Source organism: Sturnus vulgaris, chromosome Z (genome assembly GCF_052056855.1).
Source record: "Sturnus vulgaris isolate bStuVul1 chromosome Z, bStuVul1.hap1, whole genome shotgun sequence".
Lineage (NCBI taxonomy): Eukaryota > Metazoa > Chordata > Aves > Passeriformes > Sturnidae > Sturnus > Sturnus vulgaris.
Genome location: NC_142283.1, coordinates 56764118 through 56784951, shown reverse-complemented (window position 1 = coordinate 56784951; position 20834 = coordinate 56764118). Strand labels below are relative to the sequence as shown.

The following is a 20834-nucleotide window of genomic DNA, read 5'->3' as shown; positions in this document are numbered from 1 at the left end:
CACTGATTCTTCTCTGTGGTGACAGTGACAAAACCTGAGGGAAGGGACTGAATTTGTGTCAGGGGAGGTTTAGGTTGGACATCAGGAAAAGGTTCTTCACCCAGAGGGCGGCTGAGCACTGGAAGAGACTCCGCCGGGAAGCAGTGACAGCACCAAGCCTGACAGAGTTCAAGATGCATTTGGACAATGCTCTCAGGCACATGGTGTGATTCTTGCAGTGTCCTGTGCAGGGCCAGAAGCCGGACTTGATGATCCCTTCCAACTCAACATATTGTGTGATTCTGTGATACACTATTTCTGTTTATTCAAAACTAGAGTATTGGATTACAAGCTTGACATTTTAAGAGAAAGTTTGGAATAGACATATAGACAAGGAATAAATCTGAAGTCACATGACACAGAAAGCCCATTAAAGATGTTTGTCAGCCAAAGACATTCAGACATTCTGAATATACTGACAGGCTTTCTGCAATACTGTAAGGAACTAGTGACAAACCCGGTTTCATCACAGTAGGATATGGAAATGATGTAAGGACTGAGCAGTAAAACCTCTACTCCTACTCCCACACAAATACAGTGTTTGATTTTTCTACGAAGTCATTTAATCCCTTTAAAAATTCAAAATGCAGATCTATGAAATTAATAATTAGAGGAAGCAGAAAAAAAAATCTTTAGACAATATTAACAGGAAAGCATTACACAGTATGAGCTATAAAATTAATACGACTAGAACTGACCTGAATTGAATAAGAATTTAAGTTCAGGCAACAGTTTCAGTTCTGTTCACCAAGTTTTCTCTAAGTTATTGGGCCAAGTAGAGAAATGGAAAAAGAACAATCTAGATTTTTCATTCTTAGTGGGGTAGATTAACATTTTGTTCTTAACGAACCAGACTAGTAACTTGGTATTACAACTAAGATACGCTGAAAGATCTGAATGTTCTATATAGAAAGACTTAGTTTACAGTATAAACAAATTTAGATTTACAGTTTGCAGCAACCCTAATAGCACTGGAAGTTAATTTTAATCAACATTTTAGCCACTTGTTAAACTTTTCCTATGAAGTGCTGATTTGGGCAAAATAAGGAATTCCTTTGTACAAATAATTAGTCTACACGTGGATCTATTCCAGCCCTTCAAAATTATTACTAACCCAACAAAAATAAAGATAAACAAAGTAAGAGATACAGCTTTCAAATATAAAGTACTTTCAAACTAAAGCTACTGCACCACAACACCAAGAATCTCACAACACTACAGTGTCTGACTGATGGCTGACTGATGGCCATCGGACACTTTATACCAGTTAGAAGAGAAACAGAGTTTTTCAGAAGAAACGGGATTGTTTGGCTGATCAGAAATTAAAATTCATTTTAATAAACTGATTTTTAGTGCCAAAACCAGAATGCCTTCATACACTTTTAAATCTTGTATTCTATGTTCATATTTCAGTTCTTCTAAAGAAGCATTAGTTAGAATGCTCTGGAGCTACAAAGGTATTGATATAGAAACAAACACATCCTTTGGAATTCAGAAAGGCACCCAACGAATACATATTTGAGACCATTCTACAACTTCACCTACACTATATGATTTAAATACGAACTTTTAATCAACCTGAAAAGTAAAACTAATTTCACTTGCACAGCACTACATTTGCCAATATGGGAGAAGGTGGGGAAAAAAGGGTTTATTATTTTAAAGAAAAAACCAAACATTGTACGCGTGGACAAACTTCTCTCAATCTCACAATTTAGTTGTGAGCTGTCACAAGTATTACTATAGTTATTTGGCAAGTCAAATCAAGTAATTTTGAGATCGTTTCTGAATGAAAAGTAAAATCTTCACATCAATTCTTGCACCCATAAAGTACGCCAAACTCTGTTTTACATAATTGTCATCCATTTATCAGTACACACACCTTCAAGAAATTCAGTCATTGGTAAATTATTATGATGATTTAAAATTGTGCCTGGGGAGAAAAGTAGCCAAAGGAGTCCTCCTTTAATTTCCATTTAAAACTTTTGCAAACCATAAAAAACATTATCTTTAGTAGCACAGACACCAAATACAATAGTGACTGTAATTCTTTATCATCTACCACTACCTTCTTGGTGTGAAAGAAATCAGTAACAACCAAAGTCTGATTAGAATATAGTAGGCTCATCACTATTAGGATAAACTCTAGAATGAAAATATTAAACACCGTATTAAGGAAAAACATTCATCCATTAGAATGTCTGGCTACAGCTACAAAAGGGACAAGGCAACAGCTTCAATTAAATCAAGCAGAGATACACACATTAATAACTTAATTTTGTCAAAACAAGACAGATTAGTCAACCAGTTATAAATAAATAAATATATATATAAATAAAGGTCACACGAAGGTGAAACTTCATGACCATTTTTTTTTCTTCTTCACTAACTATTCTATGGCATGCAGGAGTATGAACCATCTTTAATCCATTATTTTAACCACTATAACAGAAAAATTATTCTTCATAGAAAGTGATTATCCCATGTATCTGCAACAAAGATTCCACAGGATTCATAAAGGAAGCGCATCTCTGACAAATGAAAAAGAAGCTACAAAATGAGAAAAAGAAGAAAAAAATTTTTAAAAAGCAAAATCAATTATCAACAGATTGAGAGGTGACAAGCAGAAATCACGAAGGACTTTGTGCTAAACAAACACCAATCACTGGAGACAGAGAAGCAGCCCAGAATCTGATATCCAAGCATTAAAAAAAATTAAGAAATAACATTGCATCTTATAATCTTAATTTGAGAAAAAAATTTCAGATATGACTGGACAAGGCTATTTATAGAATCCAGGGTGTTCAACAACTTAACAGCTACACCATCAGAAGATAGTAATATATGTCTGGATGGAATTCTTGCTGTAACACCAAAATTACAGGCAGATGGCTTAAGAGCTGAGTAAGACACTCCTCTGTCTTCATAGGTTTTGTGATTAGTTCTGTCAGCCATATGCTTCTCCTATCAGAAAAGCTCACAGTCTTGTCTCCTTTTGTCTCAGTCTACTTGGAAGCATAGAGTTGACAAGAACATATAGTACAAGAAAAAAAAGGAATGTGAAGCAGACCTCTGGAATTTGGTATCATCTTTGGTGCCAAATCAGTTCATCAGTTGAAGACTTCTCTCTCACATTGCCTCACTTTAAAATAAAACCATATAACAATTATTGTTTGTCTCTCAGTAAATTTTCAATTATGTTTTAAGATTTTCATACTAGTTCAAAATTTTAATAACAGACAGAGCGAATGGATGCATAGCCACATTACACAAATTATTTTAGGGTTTCTGCAGTGCTTTTAAGAACCAAAGTGTATCCTCAAACAGCCACATTTCCTCTTCTGAGGGTTTGTATGACAAAGGTTGCATATGTGAAAGCAACAAGGTTTTTGTAGACCACCTGCAAGTCCAAGTAAGTGTACGTTTCATCATGCCTTTTACAATCATAGAATAATTTGGGTTGGAAGGCACCTGAAAAGGTTATCTCATCCAACATTCTCACCATGGGCAAGAACATCTTCAATTTAATCAGGTTGCTCAGAGGCCAATCCAATCTCATTCAGAATGTTTAAAGGCATGAGGCACTCACTACTTTCTGGACAACTTGTGCCAGTGTTCTATCATCCGCATTGTAAAAAACTTATTCCATACATCTAATCTAATCTAATCTAATCTAATCTAATCTAATCTAATCTAATCTAATCTAATCTAATCTAATCTAATCTATTTTAAATCTAATTTATTCTTGTTTATCTAATTTATCATATTAATCTAATTTATTTTTAAAAAATCATTACACCTTGTCCTATCACAACAAGCCTGGCTAAGAAGTTTGTCCTTGTCTTTCCTATAGGCCGTCTTTCAGATTCTGAAAGGCTGCAATAAGATCTTCTCAAATTCTTATTTTTTCCATGCTGGATCACACCAGCTGTTTCAGCCTTTCCTGTGTTCCAACCCTCTGATGGTCTTTGTGGCCCTCCTCTAGACCTGTTCCATATCTTTCCTGTGCTGTGCCCCTGCTTCCACTGTCTGTGCATTTCCTTGTTTGCTAATATTTCTTGCAAACTCTTTAGTTTGAAGACTAGGTCAAACATAACTTACTAGATTGCTAAAAGAACTGAGTGACTGGGATGAGAACATTTGTTCATTCATAAGCTGTGATACAATGATTTATGAGCACAGCTATATTTTGCTGTGATATCTTGTGATATTGGCAACAATAGATATGAGGATGGGACTTATTTTAATGGAAAAACTGCTTGTCAATCTCCATCTTAAAGCTGAAAAGTATTTTTCAGAAATAAGCTGTCATTCTGTGTTAGCTATTGATATGGATTCACTATATACAAACATAAAATGTGTATTGACAATGACTAGTGTCACTGTTGCACATGAAAATTTCTGGTATGTTAGTAAGACTGACAGAAGAGATAAAACCAAAAAAATAAGAATCCCGCCAGAACTGTGTAATATGGGAAGCAGAAAATGAACAATTTCTTCTGTCCTAATATGTAATAATATAGCACAAAGACAGCTTTACAAGCTTCCTAGCAGAAAAAAAAATCCTGCTGCTTTTTTTGATATTGGATATGCCTTAAGTGTAAAACTTTTGACTTAAATTAATATGGTTACTATCACGTCAGGAGTGGAGTGATGGTATTTCAAAACATTCAGTGTATGTCAACACATAAATGACCTTGAAATGTAGTGACTAGATTGAAGTTAATCAGTGCTCTCCATTGACTTATGTGAGTCATGGAAAATAATTTAACTCAATTGCCTAAGCTTAGGAATGTTTGTAAGAGACCAAAACAAAGCTAGAAATGTTCTGCTGATACTGAGTTTTGCATATTTATTGAATAGTAAGTTATGTTTCTTAAGATGATGCTGTAAATAAAATTGAACTGTGGAGCAGTATTGAACTGCTGACCAAAAAGAAACTTGTTGGTTAGTACATTTGAGTCTATGTGGCAAGATTTTGGTAGCAGAGAGGGACTTGCAGAGATGACTCTGAGAAGCTTCATAAAGTGTCCCTCAGGTTCAATAGAACTAGTGCCAAATGGCTCCAAGATGGATCTGTTGCTGGCCAAGGCTGAGTGCATCAGCAACGGTGGGAAAACAGCAGGGCAGGAGGTGCCCACTTCTTCACCCTCAAAACAGGACTTTAGAAAATGGCATGAAGCTGAGTCAGGCAAGGTTTAGGCTGGATATCAGGAAAAGGTCCTTCACCCAGAGGGTGGCTGAGCGCTGGAAGAGGTCCCCAGGGAAGTGGTCCCAGCATGAAGCCTGACAGAGTTCAAGAAGCATTTGGGTTACAGCTTCAGGCACATGGTGTGATTCTTGGGGTGTCCTGTGCAGGGCTAGTTAGACTCAATGATCCTGATGGCTCCATTCCAACTCAGCATATTCTATGATTCTCTGATTTAAGAAAGGGAAAAAAATTACTGTACAAGAACAATTGTTTCCAGAGTAGAGAAGAGTGAGAATATGCAAGAGAAACAGCCCTGCAGACATTAAGGTAACTGAAAGAGAGGCAGGACATGCTCTAACTGCTGGAGCAGAGATTCCCCTGCAGTCTGTAGTGAAGATCACGATAAGGCAGGCTGCCCATGCAGGTTCATGGGGGAGGACACCTGCAGCCCATGCAGGATCCCACACTAGAGCAGACAGATGCCCAAAGGAAGCTATGATCCTACGCGAAGCCTGCACTGGAGCAGTCTGCTCCTAGAGGACTGCACTCTATGGAAGGGATCCACACCAGAGCAGTTGTGAAGAACTGCAGCCTGTGGAAAGGACTCATGTTGCAAAAGCTTGTGGAGGATTGTCTTCTGTGGGAGAGAAGCTCTCACTTGAGCAGGGAGAAAGTGTGAGTGCTCCCCTGAGGAGGAACAAGTGGCAGAGAGAATATGTGGTGAACTAACAATAGACCCCGTTTCCTGTCCCCCGGCATCACTAGGGGAGAGGAGGTAGAGAAAAGTGGGAGTAAAGTTAGGTCCTGGTGGAAGGGAGGTGTCTTTAATATTTGGCTTTATTTGTCATAACCCTGATCTGATTTGATTGGCCACTGAGTTCCCCAAGCCTGTGACAGTAATTGGTGAACGATCTCTCCCTGTCCTTATCTCAATCCAGGGACTTTTGTTGTATTTTGTCTCCAATGTCCAGATGAAGAAGGGAATTACAGAGAAGCACTGGCAGGGATCTGGCACCCAGCCAGGTCAACCCACTACAATTTGTTTTGGAAGGTTTTGTATTCTAATAATTACCACATGTCAATCAGAATGCCAAATTCTGTGTATCTCTACAGACTTGCAAAACCAAGAAAAGGTTAAAGAGCTAATCTTCTGGTTTCACTTCTACTTTCAGCTTCTCTATCAAATCTCCATAACCTGGTTGTCCGGCACTTCTCTCTCATGGTGTCTTGTGTGTTGTCTCCTGATTCAGCAGCTAAACCAGGCCTAGAATTCTATCAAGAGCAGAATAATCTTTAATAAGAAATAGGGATTTAGCATGATAAAAACATGATTCACTGCAAGGTCCCAAACTATACAACAAATGCAGGACAGTGCTGTAGTTTGAGAACATTTTTAAAATAATGTCATATCTCTGGCATTTACTTTTTGAGGGCAGGGGTGACAATGACAACATGGACTTTTGCTCTTAGTCAAGTGCATAGGAAAAGGAAATTATGACGTTCCCAATGGAACTTGCTTACACAGCATCTGGCAGTGAATGAATATGGATTTAGAGTCATTAATCTATCGGAAGAAATTGCCTCGTCAGATGAGTAGAGGTTCTGTCACTCTCTGAATATATCAAAGGTGAATCTTGTATATTAAAATATGTGATAATCTGTCATTTGAATAACTGTTGGTACACAAGGATTACTTGAATCAGTAAACTAAGGCTGCGTTATCAAAATGAGTAATTTAGAATCCTATTCAAACTGGTGAGTATGGGGAAACACAGGATACAACACTGGTGTCATACAAGGTGCTGCACAGTGGAAATTTTGATTAGTTTTTTTTCTGTCTATACCTTATAGGTATAGCTTAACTAAGTTGTGTGGCAGTATACAAGTGTAAATTTGTTGTTTTAAGGATGGATTGCTTTGTTTCTCTAATACCCTTACCAGCTAGTAAAGCTTCTTCTCCTACAATGACCACTTTATGAAAGGAAAACCTTCTCCTTTTTATTTCCTAAGTCTGTAGGCAGTGTGCTTCCTTTTTTTGTTTTTTTATTCCCTTAATTCTAGCTGACTTTTCTGAACAATATCATCAGACTTTTAATTAGCAATATTAGGTTGCACTGTGGTAAACATCAGAACATAGTTTTGGCACTACTGGAGGTTCTCTTCCTAAGCAGCTGTGTATCTAGCTAAAATAGGAAAATAAAGAGCACAGACACACTTTTAATTCAATACACTTTCAGGCATTTAATATTTTATTATTGTTATTAGCTTAGGATCTTAAGATTTTTCTTTTTTTTTTTTTTTTTTTGCTACACAACAGTTCTTACCAGGAAGGTTAAGACTACCAGTGAAAACTAGACTTATCTGAGATGCTTTGCTGGGCCACCATGCTGCTCTTCTGAGTAACTCTAAATCCATCTTTGGTCTCTTTAGTTTTCAGTTTCTACCTATGACTTCATCAGTCTTCTTTCATTATAGGGGAACGAATACGAGGAAAACTGTGAGGTCTTATCATTTTGCAATGTTCAAAGCTCCTGAGATTTACAGCTTGCCAGTCAGATTTTTTTCTGATCAATAGTATATCTACTGATTCAGAGAAAAACATCCATCACTCGAAGTTATGTGAATGCTTTTTCCTTGGAGATATCAAACTAAGAATTTGTCCTGTTGAATCTACATTTGCTTGAACTGCTAGTGTGTGACACTTTAGATGAAGCAGACAACTGCTGTAGGGCAAAGTGGTTATAAACTCCCTACACAGTCTGAGTGTAGACTGCAGTCATTGTCACCTGGGATTGAGTGCTCCCCTAGCAGATTTGCAGACGACACAATTGTGAGCCATGAAGTTGACACAACAGAAGGAAGGGATGACATCCAGAGGGACCTGGACAAGCTTGAGAAATGAGTCCAAGAGAATCTCATGAGGTTCAAGAAGTGGAGGTGCTGCCCCTGGGTCAGGGCAGTCCCAGATATGAGTACAGACTGGGAGAAGAAGCCAGTGAGAGCAGCCCTGTGGAGAAGGACTAGAGGATGAAAAGTTGGACATGAGCCCACAATGTGTGCTTACAGCCCATAAAGCCAAGATCCTGGGCCGCATCTAAAGCAGCATGGCCAGCAGGGTGAGGGAGGGGATTCTCTCCCTCTGCCTTGTGTTTGTGAGACCCCATCTGCAGTGCTGCATCCAGCTCTGTTGTCTCCAGCACAGGAAGGACAATAACCTGTTGGAACAAGTCCAGAGGAGGGCCACAAAGATGATCAGAGGGCTGGAACACCTCTCCTGTGAAGACAGCCTGATACCTGGGATTGTAAATGGTGGAAAAGACAACACTTTGGGGAGACCTTAATTGCTGCTTCTCGGTACTTGAAAGAGGGAGAGTGACTTTTTTCACTCTTTAGTCAGAGGGTGGTGAGGCATAAGAGCAAGTTGCCCAGAGAAGTAGTGGATGCCTCATCCCTAAAATTGTTCTAGGGTTAGATAGGGCCCTGAGTAATCTGATATAGTGAGTGGCATCCCTGCCCATGGCAAGGGAGTTAGAACTAATCTCTACTGTCCCTTTCAACCCAAACCACTCTATCATTCTTTGATGATTATGTAACTCTGTCATGGCACAGTTGCTCCTGAGTGTCTGTTGAAAGCAAAAGGTCTGAGCTTCGTGGTGATACTGAAGAGCGCGTATTATGTTATTATAGAAGAAGAAGGAGCTTAAAGCGCTTTGCAATAGTAGTAATGTTTATCCTTTTACTGGTATTAGCATGAAACTGTGGAGTCAAGATGTGCCTTTTCTATGGACAGTAGAGATACTCAATTCTGGAGCTGGTAAAACATACCGTGGATATTACTATTTTTAGTATTAAAAGTATTTGGTTTTTTTCCCTTCTAGGTTCCACTCTCTTCTACTCATCTTTTTAGAGGAAAGATGTTTTAACTTGTACATGAGCAGTGGTAATGGGCATTCCTTTATTAAAGAGATTTGGCTTTATAAAACTGGCTGGCCATCCAATTGCATCTGGCCTAGCACTGCAAGATAAAATACATGCCGAAAAGCTTTATCATCCCAACGGCTCACAGTAAGTATGCTTTCTGAAAATCTAGAAAGAGGTGGTGATATTGCTTCTTAGGAGCCTAAATCAGATACCAGCATACAGCCTTCCAAATAGGAGGCACCTCTGAACTGCATTGGATCAAATTCTGCTTGGTGAACAGAATCCATTTAGAAACACCAGGAACACTTTTGCTTTCCGTAGGGAAACACCCCATAGAATGCCAGTATCAAGCATTCCTAAGTACACTTAAGTTTGATGTAAAAAACAACCAAACATCAACCAAGCATAAGTATGAGAGTTTGCTGTTTAAAAAAGCATACAAGGAAATACCCATTGCAGCAGACTATTCAGCTTGTAAAGAAATGTTAAGGAAGAGCTTAAACAGCTGATTAAATAACTCCACCTTACACATAAAGATTTAATTTAAGGCCAAACACATCTTATCCAAGACTACTTGAACTTCAGACAATGACATAGCAATTCTTTCCTTGTATGAGCCTCAGGGGCAATGAAATAACAATGAATATTTCATACTCTTGATTCTGGATGTTCATAATAAGGAGCTCCAGGAAAGTGTTCCTGAAGCATTGAATCACATAAGAAATCCACAATCCAATTCAGTTTCTTTCGAGACTCTAAATTAAGAAACAATCTGTTGGAGAAGACTTTCCTTAAACCTGCACTATAAAATCCCTAAAGAAGCACAGAAAGGAATAATTAGCAAGCATATTGGGGAAAGCCATGGAACTTTTACTAACCCTACAAAATTAATTACCTCATAGTACGGATAGTAAGTAAGTCTGATGATGATACTAAATTGGGAGGAGCTGCTGACTTCTTCAAAGGCAGAGGCGCTGCAGAAGGACCTCAGTAAATTGGAGGGCTGGACAGTCACCAACTGTATGAAGTTCTAATGAGTGTCAGATTCTGCACTGGGATGGGGCAACCTTGGATGTGCCAGACAGACTGGGTAATGAGATGTGCCATTGGGAAACTGGGAAAGCAGTGCCACAGAAAGGGACCTAGAGGTCCTGGTCTGTGGCAAGTTCAACATAACTCAGCAGTGCCCTGGCAGCCAGGAGGGCCACCTGTGTCCTGGGGGACACCAGGCACAGCATCACCAGCCAGGCAAGGGAAGGGATTGTCCCGCTCTGCTCTGCACTGGGGCAGCCTCACCTCGAGTGCTGGGGACAGTTCTGGCTGCCACAATAGCCTAAGGTAAGGCTACAGAGGGTCCAGAGGAGAGCAATGAGGATGCTGAAGGGCTTTGAGGGGAAGCTGTATGAGGAGTGACTGAGGTCACTTGGTCTGTTCAGCCTGGAGGAGACTGAGAGGAGACCTCACTGCAGACTACATCCTCTCCTTGTGAGGGGAAGAGGAGGGGCAGGCACTGATCTCTGCTCTGTGGTGACAGTGACAGAACCTGAGGGAAGGGACTGAATTTGTGTCAGGGGAGGTTTAGGCTGGACATCAGGAAAAGGTTCTTCACCCAGAGGGCGGCTGAGCACTGGAAGAGGCTCCCCCGGCAAGCAGTGACAGCACCAAGCCTGACAGAGTTCAAGATGCATTTGGACAATGCTCTCAGGCACATGGTGTGATTTTTGGGAGTATCCTGTGCAGAGCCAGGAGCTGGACTCAAACTTTGTGAATAAGTCCCTTCAGAATACTCCATTATTGTACTCCTTCCTTTAAGATATTTAGGAAACTCAACTATTAGATTTATGCACTGATTAGTAAAATAGAGTCTTTTTGTAATTCTTCATGCATCTGAACTTCTGAGAAAATGCTTTGCTGTTGTTAAGTATGACACTGTGTAGGATATGCAGCATTTCAAACTGCTAGGCACATTAATCTCACTTGATTTCTGAATGGTAATGCAATCAGCTTCACTGGTTGGCAATTATTTTTGTATATTTAATAATGATATGGAAGGCAACTACACTGGGGGGAAGTGGTAGGAGAGCCTTTGTTTTAACAATTACAGCTCCTGAATCACTTTTCTGAATTAATCCTTATCATCAAAGATGCCTTCTTGCAATGGGTAGCTGGCACATTGACATGTAATCTCATATCATGATCTTTTTCTTGCTCAGCTTCAATTATCTTTCAACACTGACATGCCAAGAAAGATCCTAATGGAATGCTCTCTGCTCTCTGGATCAAGTTGAAATTTCAAGACTCATCAGAAAACACTCATATCAAACCCACATGACCATTGTGGATTCCAGTAATACTTCATAAAAAGCTGTTTCAAATTATATGTGCAAAACTAGATTAATTATTGGTGTCATGATTACCAGAACAGAAATTACTAGCTGTGAAAAGCTCTCTTGAAACAAAACCTTGGAAGAGGAGGGAGAGGGTAGGAGGTAGGGTGGGGACAGGACCTGTCTCCATGGTAATGTTCCAGATCAAAGTAAAGTACTCTGAATGATTAGATCATCACATGAACAAGACCAAGAACTGCAGAGACCATGTTCTTCTATCTTCAACTGGTTTATAAAAAATCCAAAGTATTTTGGAAATAAGCTCAAAAGACCATCCTTAAAGCCTGTGATAAAAGCAGTACTAAAACAGTGTACTCAGTTTCAGCTCATTCACCTTCCAAGTAAAACATCATTTTAAGGACTCTGATCCTTGACTGAAATAGCCTTACACCACTGACTGTAACCAATCAATCCACTGAGATAACATTCTGTGGAGAATAAATACTAGAGCTGGTATGGGGTGAAGAGTCAGTCACTAAAGCACCTTCACAAGATCACAATTGTGTAACTGCAACGGAACAGACAACTGCAGTTATATAAGCCAGAAGAAAGAATCAGGACCATTATGCACTTCTCTCAATATCTTCCCATCAACATAAGGACCTGCTGAGAGCCCAGAAAACAAGGTGGGAAGAGGAACACAGAACTTTAAAGAAATGATGCAAAACTAACTATGTCCTCTTGAATAACAGTGGACATCATCTTTTGATAATTTAGTGCAAGCCACATCCATCTCCCATTCACAGAGTTCAGGATTCTGTTTGAAATAAAGTGTAGTGTAATTCTGGACTGAAACTAAGCAGAAAACACCAGGAAATTGATTAAATTGTCCTACAACAGGACAATGCAAATTAAGAAGTGTGCTATTTCTGTCTATTTTAGAGTAGAGGGAGAAAGAAATATCTTACAAACATTGATTTATAGAAGGCATAAATGAAGCAAGTTTTCGTACAGGCAACTTTGGAAATTTCATCATTACAGTCAACAAGGTCTGAAACAAACTCAGTACTTCTGCTTGCAGTATGAACTGTCCATGTTATGAAATCTAGACGTTCTGACCTGCCTCAGGCTTCATACATCTTGGAGAACTGCCTCAATAGACCTTAAGCAGAGATTAGAATGGGTCCTAGCAAGACAGCAAAGAGGCTGAAATTAGGAAAATACATTCTCATACTTTCCTTCAAAGAAACATACTTGGACTAAGGATGCAATAATGCAAACAAGGAAAGGGGGATTTTGATGCATGGCTTGGATCAAAGAAGTGAAGCTGCAGTTAAATGAAAAAAAACCCAACAGAAGCAGAACTGATGTTTCTGTGTAGCACTAGACTGTTTCAGTCAATCACACAAAATCCAGAAAATTATCTGAGAAGCAGAAGCAACATGCATACAAGACTCCAGAAAACAAATTGAAACAGAATACAGAAAACTACAGGATTCTGAGCTCACCTCAGGGGACACTGGAAGAACAAAACCACAAACCCAACACGAAGGATAGGGCAGTGTCACTACATTATCTGCGATTCTTTTACTTCCCAATCCAAGAAGGAACAACTACACTACCAGTGCCTACAAGTAATATTTTCATTTACAGACAAATTAGCAAAACAACTCTTTTTTCATTCAGACTACTTTTCAGTTAATCTGGACTCCATCTGACCTATCTAAGGAAGATACCTAAGCACTGTATTTGTGGGAAGTACACTCACTCTAGAGCTCTATATCTTAAACTTTAATGGCTTGGGATCTTATTTTATTTCATCAAGCTGCCTACTGTCTAACTGAATTCTGTTTCCTTAGCAAGTTTTATGTTGTAATATTTTTAACACTGCAGTTCATCCAGATTCCCAACCCTATCTTTAGAAATGCACATTAATTTTAAATTAATCAAAACAAACAAACAAGCCCTCAACAAACAAAACTAAAACCCCAAACAAACAACAAAATCCCAAACAAACAAAAAACAAACAAAAATCCCATAAAGAAACAAAAACAAATCGAGTAAGAACAAAAACCAACAATCAAACCCCAAAAAACCAAACCCAAAAAACTAAGAAGAAAGAAATGAAATATTTAAACGTTGGATATACATGCTGTAGCAGCAAAGTAGGCCATATATTTTCACTGATGAAACGGCAGCAGGGCATTCTTACTTCCAGGAAGACCCAAGTTTAACAAGCTTTGACAGGGCCCAGAAAAATTGAAAAACAAAACCAAGAAAACCCCTATTTACATGTAGGATTATCACAATAGGTCTTAAACCAGTAAGTCACAAGCATTTAGAATCAGAAGCCTGATGGAACTAAGACTAGAGGAAAACAATATAGGAGTTTTTTCAACCGAATAGTAATGGTGCTAGAACAAAGCACATAAGGTTTACCTGAGTGTCTTAAAGGCAGGGCTCAGTGACAGCCAGTTTTGTAAATGAAGGGTTGCTGTTACAAAAGTTTTCTTGAAAAGTTAATTGTCTACAGAAGTCAAAGACTCAGATCAAAGATAAATTGGTGCAATCTTCACTGCAGTAGAATCATACTATTTAACACACATTTTAACCTAAATGTATCCTTAAGCGCCATTTTCTCAGCAAAAGTTTCAACAGTAGCAAAACCTGAATCAAAGCTTAGTTCTATCTGCTACCGCCCCAAGATCTTTTTCTCCTGGACCACGAAAACACCTTAATTTTTATTGAATAAGCTATCAGAGTTGTTTTAAGCCTATTTTCATTGTTCCTTCTGCTGGAATATGGACACGATGAAAATATGAACTTCTAACAGTATGAATATCTATGCTTTGGTCTGTGGCAAGGCTGTAAAGACAGCCAGCCAACAGAACCTGCTTCAGGAGGGAAAAAACAGAATGCTTTCTCAGTAGTACTGAAGACAGGTATGAGTCCATCCAAGTATTGTAACTGCTGACCAGCAGTTCCAAGAGTCTCATTACCTTGGCTTGAGCATGAGGGAAGTAAAGGGCTGTTGATTGGATTCAAAGCAAATCCAAACAACAACCTTCTGCCATTTTTCATCAGTCCTACCTAAGCAAGGCAATAGAATTTGAATATTTAGAATTTAGAATTTGGCAAATGCTTTGAAAAATACCAACACCAGACTTGGTTACGGTACCTTCAATATTTGCAAATTTCCAGAAAGAGAAATACAAAGTTATAAAATAGTTGCTTTGGACAAAAGGTTATTACTCTAAAAATGTCATGATGCAGGACAAGAGCATCACCAAAGCAACAGATGCTTTTCAACAGTCTCACAAAACACCTGATGTATTTGCGAGACTTATCAGTGCAATCTGATCCAAAACATCTCTCCCTGGAAGTTGACTTGCTACTTCTTCCCAACTTACTTGCCCCCTCAACCTGCTGGAACTATCTTTTTTCCCCCCTCAGATAAAACTGCTTTACACAAATATTTTGTAACAGCTATCATCTCCTACTCTTTATCCAATTCTACAGAGGTCGATGGGATTAAACATAGGAAGGGAAAAGATGACCACTGAATAACTGAAATAGTTCTGTTAAGAAGATAGATCTTGACACACCACTAAACACCAAACATCTATGACAATCTGGAACCTCAGGCTCAAATGGTGAATGAAGAAAGAGAAATTAGGAAGTTGTGTAAGTGCCAGAAAACAAATTCATGGACAAAAATTAAAAGTGAAACATCCTTCTTGTCACATTTTTTGTACAGATTCCATATCCCACTACTGGAATTGCTTCGCTTTCAATTTTACTGGTAAAGGTATAAAAGACATGGTATCTACACTGCCACCTTATCCAAAGATTCAGTATCCTGGCTGACTCAAGTCTTTAAAATGCTCTCAGACTTAAAGTACTCCCCCAAGACTCTACAGATTATTAGGTGACTTCCTACACAGAACACACAAAAGCATTTAGATATACTCTAGCCTTCATACTGGAAAATATACTTGCATACTCCTCTCTGTTTCCCTCCTCCTGAAGTAAGCTGATACAAGCAAAACAGTACTTAAAATGTAGACAAATGTCCTTGACAATTCTTTGAACATTACATGGCCACACATAAGTAAAATATTATTCAAAGGGGAAAAGCAAGCATTGACAAACAGAAATGTGAAACATCAAATGGCAGAAAAAGCACTAGCAGCAGAACACTAAAGGAAAATACCTAGAAAACGACTCAAACAACCAAACAGATTACAAACAAATGTAAAGAAACAGATATGTTAAAGCAGATCTTCAAGTAAATGTCCTTTCTCTATCAAAGTCACCTCAAAACAATAGCTGTAGTACACTGAGAAGACAGTCTTTCACACGCCCTGGTCACAAAGGAATTGGATAAATTTACCAACTGGTAGAGGATATACACTATGTTAAATACAGTCTGCACTGTAATGTCCATAATAATAAAACAATATGATTGCTTTCTAGCTGTATTTTACTACAATTAAATCTTCAGAATGAAGATTATGGCAGACATCTTTGGACAACTCTAAATATGTAGTCTTCAAAATATTTAGCAGTCTTATTACTACGGACATAATTATCATAACTGAACTTAGGAGTATGTTTTATAACGTATATAGTCATGATTCATCACAGTTATTCCACAACTTCACTGCAATCCAACAGAGGTATGAGGCTCTAACATTTCTCAAAAGATTTCATAGGCCATTTAGAATGGATTCCATCCTAAGGCTAATACTGCAAACATCAGTAAGTTATCAGATTCTTTTTCCCACAAAGACCACCGAGTGCATAAGTGAATTCTACATGACTATGGACAGCTCAACCAACCAGCAAACTGACTAGAGTCAGCTTTCTATTTCTTTGAAGTGAAATAATACATTTTTAAGGAAAAAAAAAGTAAGATAGAACTGTCATTATCTCAAGAACTTACCTTCAGACTTCAACTTTGTAAGAACAAAAATCAGGTAATTGTTGAAATCTGGATACTGATTAAGTTGTTCTAGTTTCTGAAGAGAGAAACTGTTAAGGAAAGTTGAATCTTTACATACAACATTTATAGCTCTCTGAACACACAGATTGTTTTGTTATGTACAAACAACACTTCAGTCAGCTGTGACTATAAACTCATGATATACAGAGTATGAACAACCTAAAAACAATTTCTATAATTTTCTTACCAAAGCAATAGCTTTTAGTTATGGGGAAGTCTAAAAAATAATCCATGGACAGACATAAAAATTAACAGATCCTTAAAAATATCTGTTAAACCATATCAGAGGAACAGGCAGCTGAATATTACCAACAACTGTGTAATCAACTGGATCAAAAAGCACCAAAAATAAGAACAGAAAGAGCAATATTTAACAGAAACTGAATGGGAAAACACTTAATTGGTCTAAGAAATGAAGACTAGCTCTTAGACCACTTTTCTTAACAACTTCTTCACCCACTTAACTCTTCCTTTTTTATTCCATGAACTATACAAGAAATTAATTTGAAAAATATCTGAAACCATACCAATTTTTAAGTTTGCTAACAAAGGGTTTTAACTAACCTGTACTTCCCACTTCATTATATTTGATATCTAGACACCCAAGCGTGCTAAAACACCATCATAAAGAAACAGCATTACAGAATAAACACACAGCTTTTTTGATTTTTCTGCAAAACATTATGGACTAAGTACTTTAAATTTGAAACCATTAATCACAACCCTGCTTGGACATGCTATTAAACAGCATTCTAGAATACAACAGACATCACAATTTGTGTGTGTGTGTGTGGAAACAGTCTCAAAGGACATGCATAATTTTTTTTTTTAAACTGTAGGGCATGGCCTGTCAAGTTGTATTTGATAATTTTCCCAAACCGATGTATAATACACTGCTAAAACTATCCCACTTCTCTAACCTTTATGAGCTGACATATGAGGACCTAATGAAAAGCACTGGTATCGACATGGCAGAGAGTTTTCACGAAAAAGAATTTCAAGCATCATTTGAAAGGACTTTTGTTCAAGTTCTATACATCATCAAGACAGACAGCATGCATATATAATGCTACAGCTCAATAAACAAACCAGATGAAATAAAATTATTTGAAGTAAAGCTTTAAAATGTAATTTTACACTAAAGCTACACTATAAACACGTTGCTATTTTATACATGGAAGAGCACCAGTTTAAGCTTGAGGCATCATCAGAACACTACTTCTTTAGACTCCTCTGTGTAGGATTTTTCAAAGAAAGCAGTCATATTTTTAAAATTTAGAACACAGCTGAAAGAACAAGATGCTCAAGACGAAATCAACCTTCACCTCTCAGATAGGAGCAGAAGCCTTCCTGATATTCACTGCATTTGCTACAGAAGTGGAGCAAATTTGGCTTAAAGCTAAACTCTTAATATAAATATATACAGACACACATATGTTCTTACCTACTTAAATGAATTCTGTTGCCATCTATGGAGACCTTAAAGAAAATGCCTTACATAAAAAGGGATTCAGATAACAAACTCATATCCTTCATAGAATTTCATCACTTCTATAAATTTCAAAGCACTTATGGCTAGCTCAAGGAGCAGGAAACAATAGATGAGGCCTTTATATTTTAAGGCCTAGACTTCTATTGGTCTTAACTTAAAGTTTTGCTTTCTCAATCCTTACTCCTCAAAATCTTGCTATTCATTCTACAATGAAGAGTGACTGGAGGGGGGGGATGCGGGAGAAAGGGGAAGAGGAGGGGCGAGGGTGAAAAAGCCATCAATCCGTAACACCAACACCAAATGTACTGCAAAGCAGTACAAGAAGCCACATACTGTAGTGCTCCCCTTTTTCCTGAATTTTAACGAGTTTCAGGATCAGGCTTCCAGGAAAATAAAAGCATCCTCACCACGTACCAAAATGCGCAGTGTCAGAGCCAGCAGGCCCACGAGGTCGCGCCGGCAGCGGCTCTGCCAGCGGCACTACCCCCACCAGCTACGGCTTTCACCTCGAATCTCGGCGCCAGATTACTCTGAGAGGCCCTGGTCGCCCCCTCTCTGCCGCGGGAACGGCGGGCACACCGCGCAGGGCATCCCGGCCCCCTCGGCGGGACCCGCCGGGCCGAGGGCCCCGTTCCCGCTCGGCCGCCCTGGGGGCTGGGCGGGGGAACCCGAAAGAGCGGCGGATATCGGCGGAGATGCGCCAGAGCACAGCTTTGAAAATAAATAAATAAATTTTAAAATAAAAAATGCCCCCTACGGCCAAACCCAACGCGGCCCTTGTCTAAGGGACCGCAACAGGTGTCCAGTGCCCGCCGGGTGAAGGTGGCCCCGCGGCCCACAGGCCATCTCGGCGGTTCAAACGCCGCGCCACGGCTGCCAGCTCCGGCCAGGGCTCGGCCCCCGCGTTGCGGCGGCTCCGCGGCCGGGCCGTGCTGGGCAGGCCCGGCTGCCGCAGCGCCGGCCCCGCTGCCGCGCAGGCCACGCTACCCCCGCCCTCCCTCGGCCGCCCCCGGCCCATTCTCGGGGCCCCGCAAGCCTTGGCCAAGGATACTTGTTGCACGGCTCTCTGCGTGGTGGTGTCCGGGGACTGGGACTCCTTGAGCAGCTGCAGGATCTGCTGGAGCCCCTGCTCGTCAGGCTTCCACTCGTACTCCATCTTGGCTGTCTGGAAAACAGCAGACAACAGGCGGCCGCGGTTGGCGGTACGGCAGGGCCCGGGCGGGGGCGGGCGGAGATGAAGGAAGGCCGGGCCAGGGAAGTGGCGCGACAGAGACCGGCTCCGCTCGGCTCTCGTGCCCCCACGCACCCCAGTAGTCGCCGGATAGACGCAGGACACCGACCTGCTCCCGCTGCCTCCGCGCCGAGCAGAGACTGAGTCACGACGAATTTGTGATCCGGCCCGAAGAGCCGCCTCGCGTCCTGCTGGGTCCTAGCGCCGGGCACGGCTCCGCCCGCCCGGGCCGCCTCGGGGCCGCCGGCGCCGCCGTCCGCCTTTCCCCAGTGCGTCCCACACCACCAGGAGCCTGCGGGCGACAGAACGCGAGCACCTCAGTCCTGGCCGACGGGAAACGGGGAACCCACGCCGCCCACCCGAGAACAGACAGAAATCTCCAGCGAATTCGACAGTCGAGGGGCGAAGAGGCGGCCCAGGCCCGGCCCAGCCCCCTGGGATAGCGCCCGGCAGCGAGTGCTGAGGCTCCCGCCTCGCCACGGAAGAGAAGTGCGGGCGCGAAACCAGAGCCCGGTGTCAGGAACGTGGTACCTGCTGCACTTCTACGTTATTTGGCTGAGTGCTGAGCAGATCTTAGAAGTTCCAAATTCCACGTGTAAAGAGGCAACAGGACGAAGTACGCAGGGAAGTACGGGGAGGCTGGGGCATGCAAACTCCAAACAAATTGCTTTGAATACCTATTCTATCTTAAACTTAGCCCCAAAATATATCACGGGAGATCTCGGGTTAAAATTGACTAGATAGATGTAAAATATGCATTACACATGTATGCATGTATGTATATAGTTACTTTTATGTATTATACTAACAGAAGAAAAAATACATGCTGTCAAAAACGTGAAAATGAGAGCCAGTAATTCCCTGGTTTTTTATAGTCTTATTTTTAGTCACTGTGTAAGCACCTTACTTGACATGAAAACTAGTTTCTGCTGCTTCTGCTGCAGTACCGAACTCAGTTGAAACATTGCACATCTCGCCGTAACAACTGTTTAGAGATACTGAGGACAGGGAACAATACTGATTCCTACGGGTGCATCCCAGATAATTTGCTATATGGCTCTTTGTCTCACCTCCCCAACACTGATTTTCTAGTCCAAGGTGCTAAGAAGTGTCCTTAGTGTTTTAGTAACTTTTCTTCAATTACTATGTGATGCTCTTCTGGAAGGACACAAATCAGTATTGCATCGTCTCCAACAAAAACAGCAAAAGGAGCCTTCATAGTCAAGAAGTAAGACGGGTAGTGTACTTACACTACATATGTGGATGAGTACAGTGAAAGAGACTTTTTCATGAACCAGGAAAGAATGCACATTAGAATAACCAGTAGAGAAATATGCAGAGAAGTATGCTGTGTAGCATACAAGATAAAAATCAACGGAGAGAACAAAAACTGCTTATATAAAAACAAAACCAAAAACCAAATCCAGAAATGAGATATATTTATTAAGGTCTCCTATTTTAGAAACTGCTGTAGTTATCACAGGACTTTTGTGAGACTACAAAAGCTGAGCACCTCTTGAGAGTTTACAGCACCTAACAAGATTAAGTCAGCAAGGTAGGTACATAAACACATGCTTACTTACGTACTTACTAGGAAAGAATAGGCACAAGATTCACAAGAGATTTTT

The 20834-nt window shown here is 40.2% G+C and overlaps 1 protein-coding gene across 3 annotated transcripts in view; it reads right to left on the bottom strand.

The window, feature by feature from the left end:
• TNPO1 (transportin 1) overlaps positions 1 to 19425 on the bottom strand; it is a 52537-nt gene extending 33112 nt beyond the window's left edge. For 2 of the 3 annotated variants that reach the window (XR_015799643.1, XR_015799642.1), the window contains exons 1-2: positions 19027 to 19229; positions 16424 to 16499 (exon numbers count right to left, since the gene is read on the bottom strand). Coding sequence is in view for 1 of the 3 variants with exons in the window: in XM_014883795.2 (XP_014739281.1) it covers positions 16424 to 16499; positions 19027 to 19131 (181 nt within the window). In the remaining 2 variants the exon portion in view is untranslated. Of the gene's footprint in view, positions 1 to 16423; positions 16500 to 19026; positions 19230 to 19315 lie in introns of those variants that run through there. The other variant, XM_014883795.2, reaches the window with a different exon arrangement.
• Positions 19426 to 20834: the final 1409 nt, after the last annotated feature.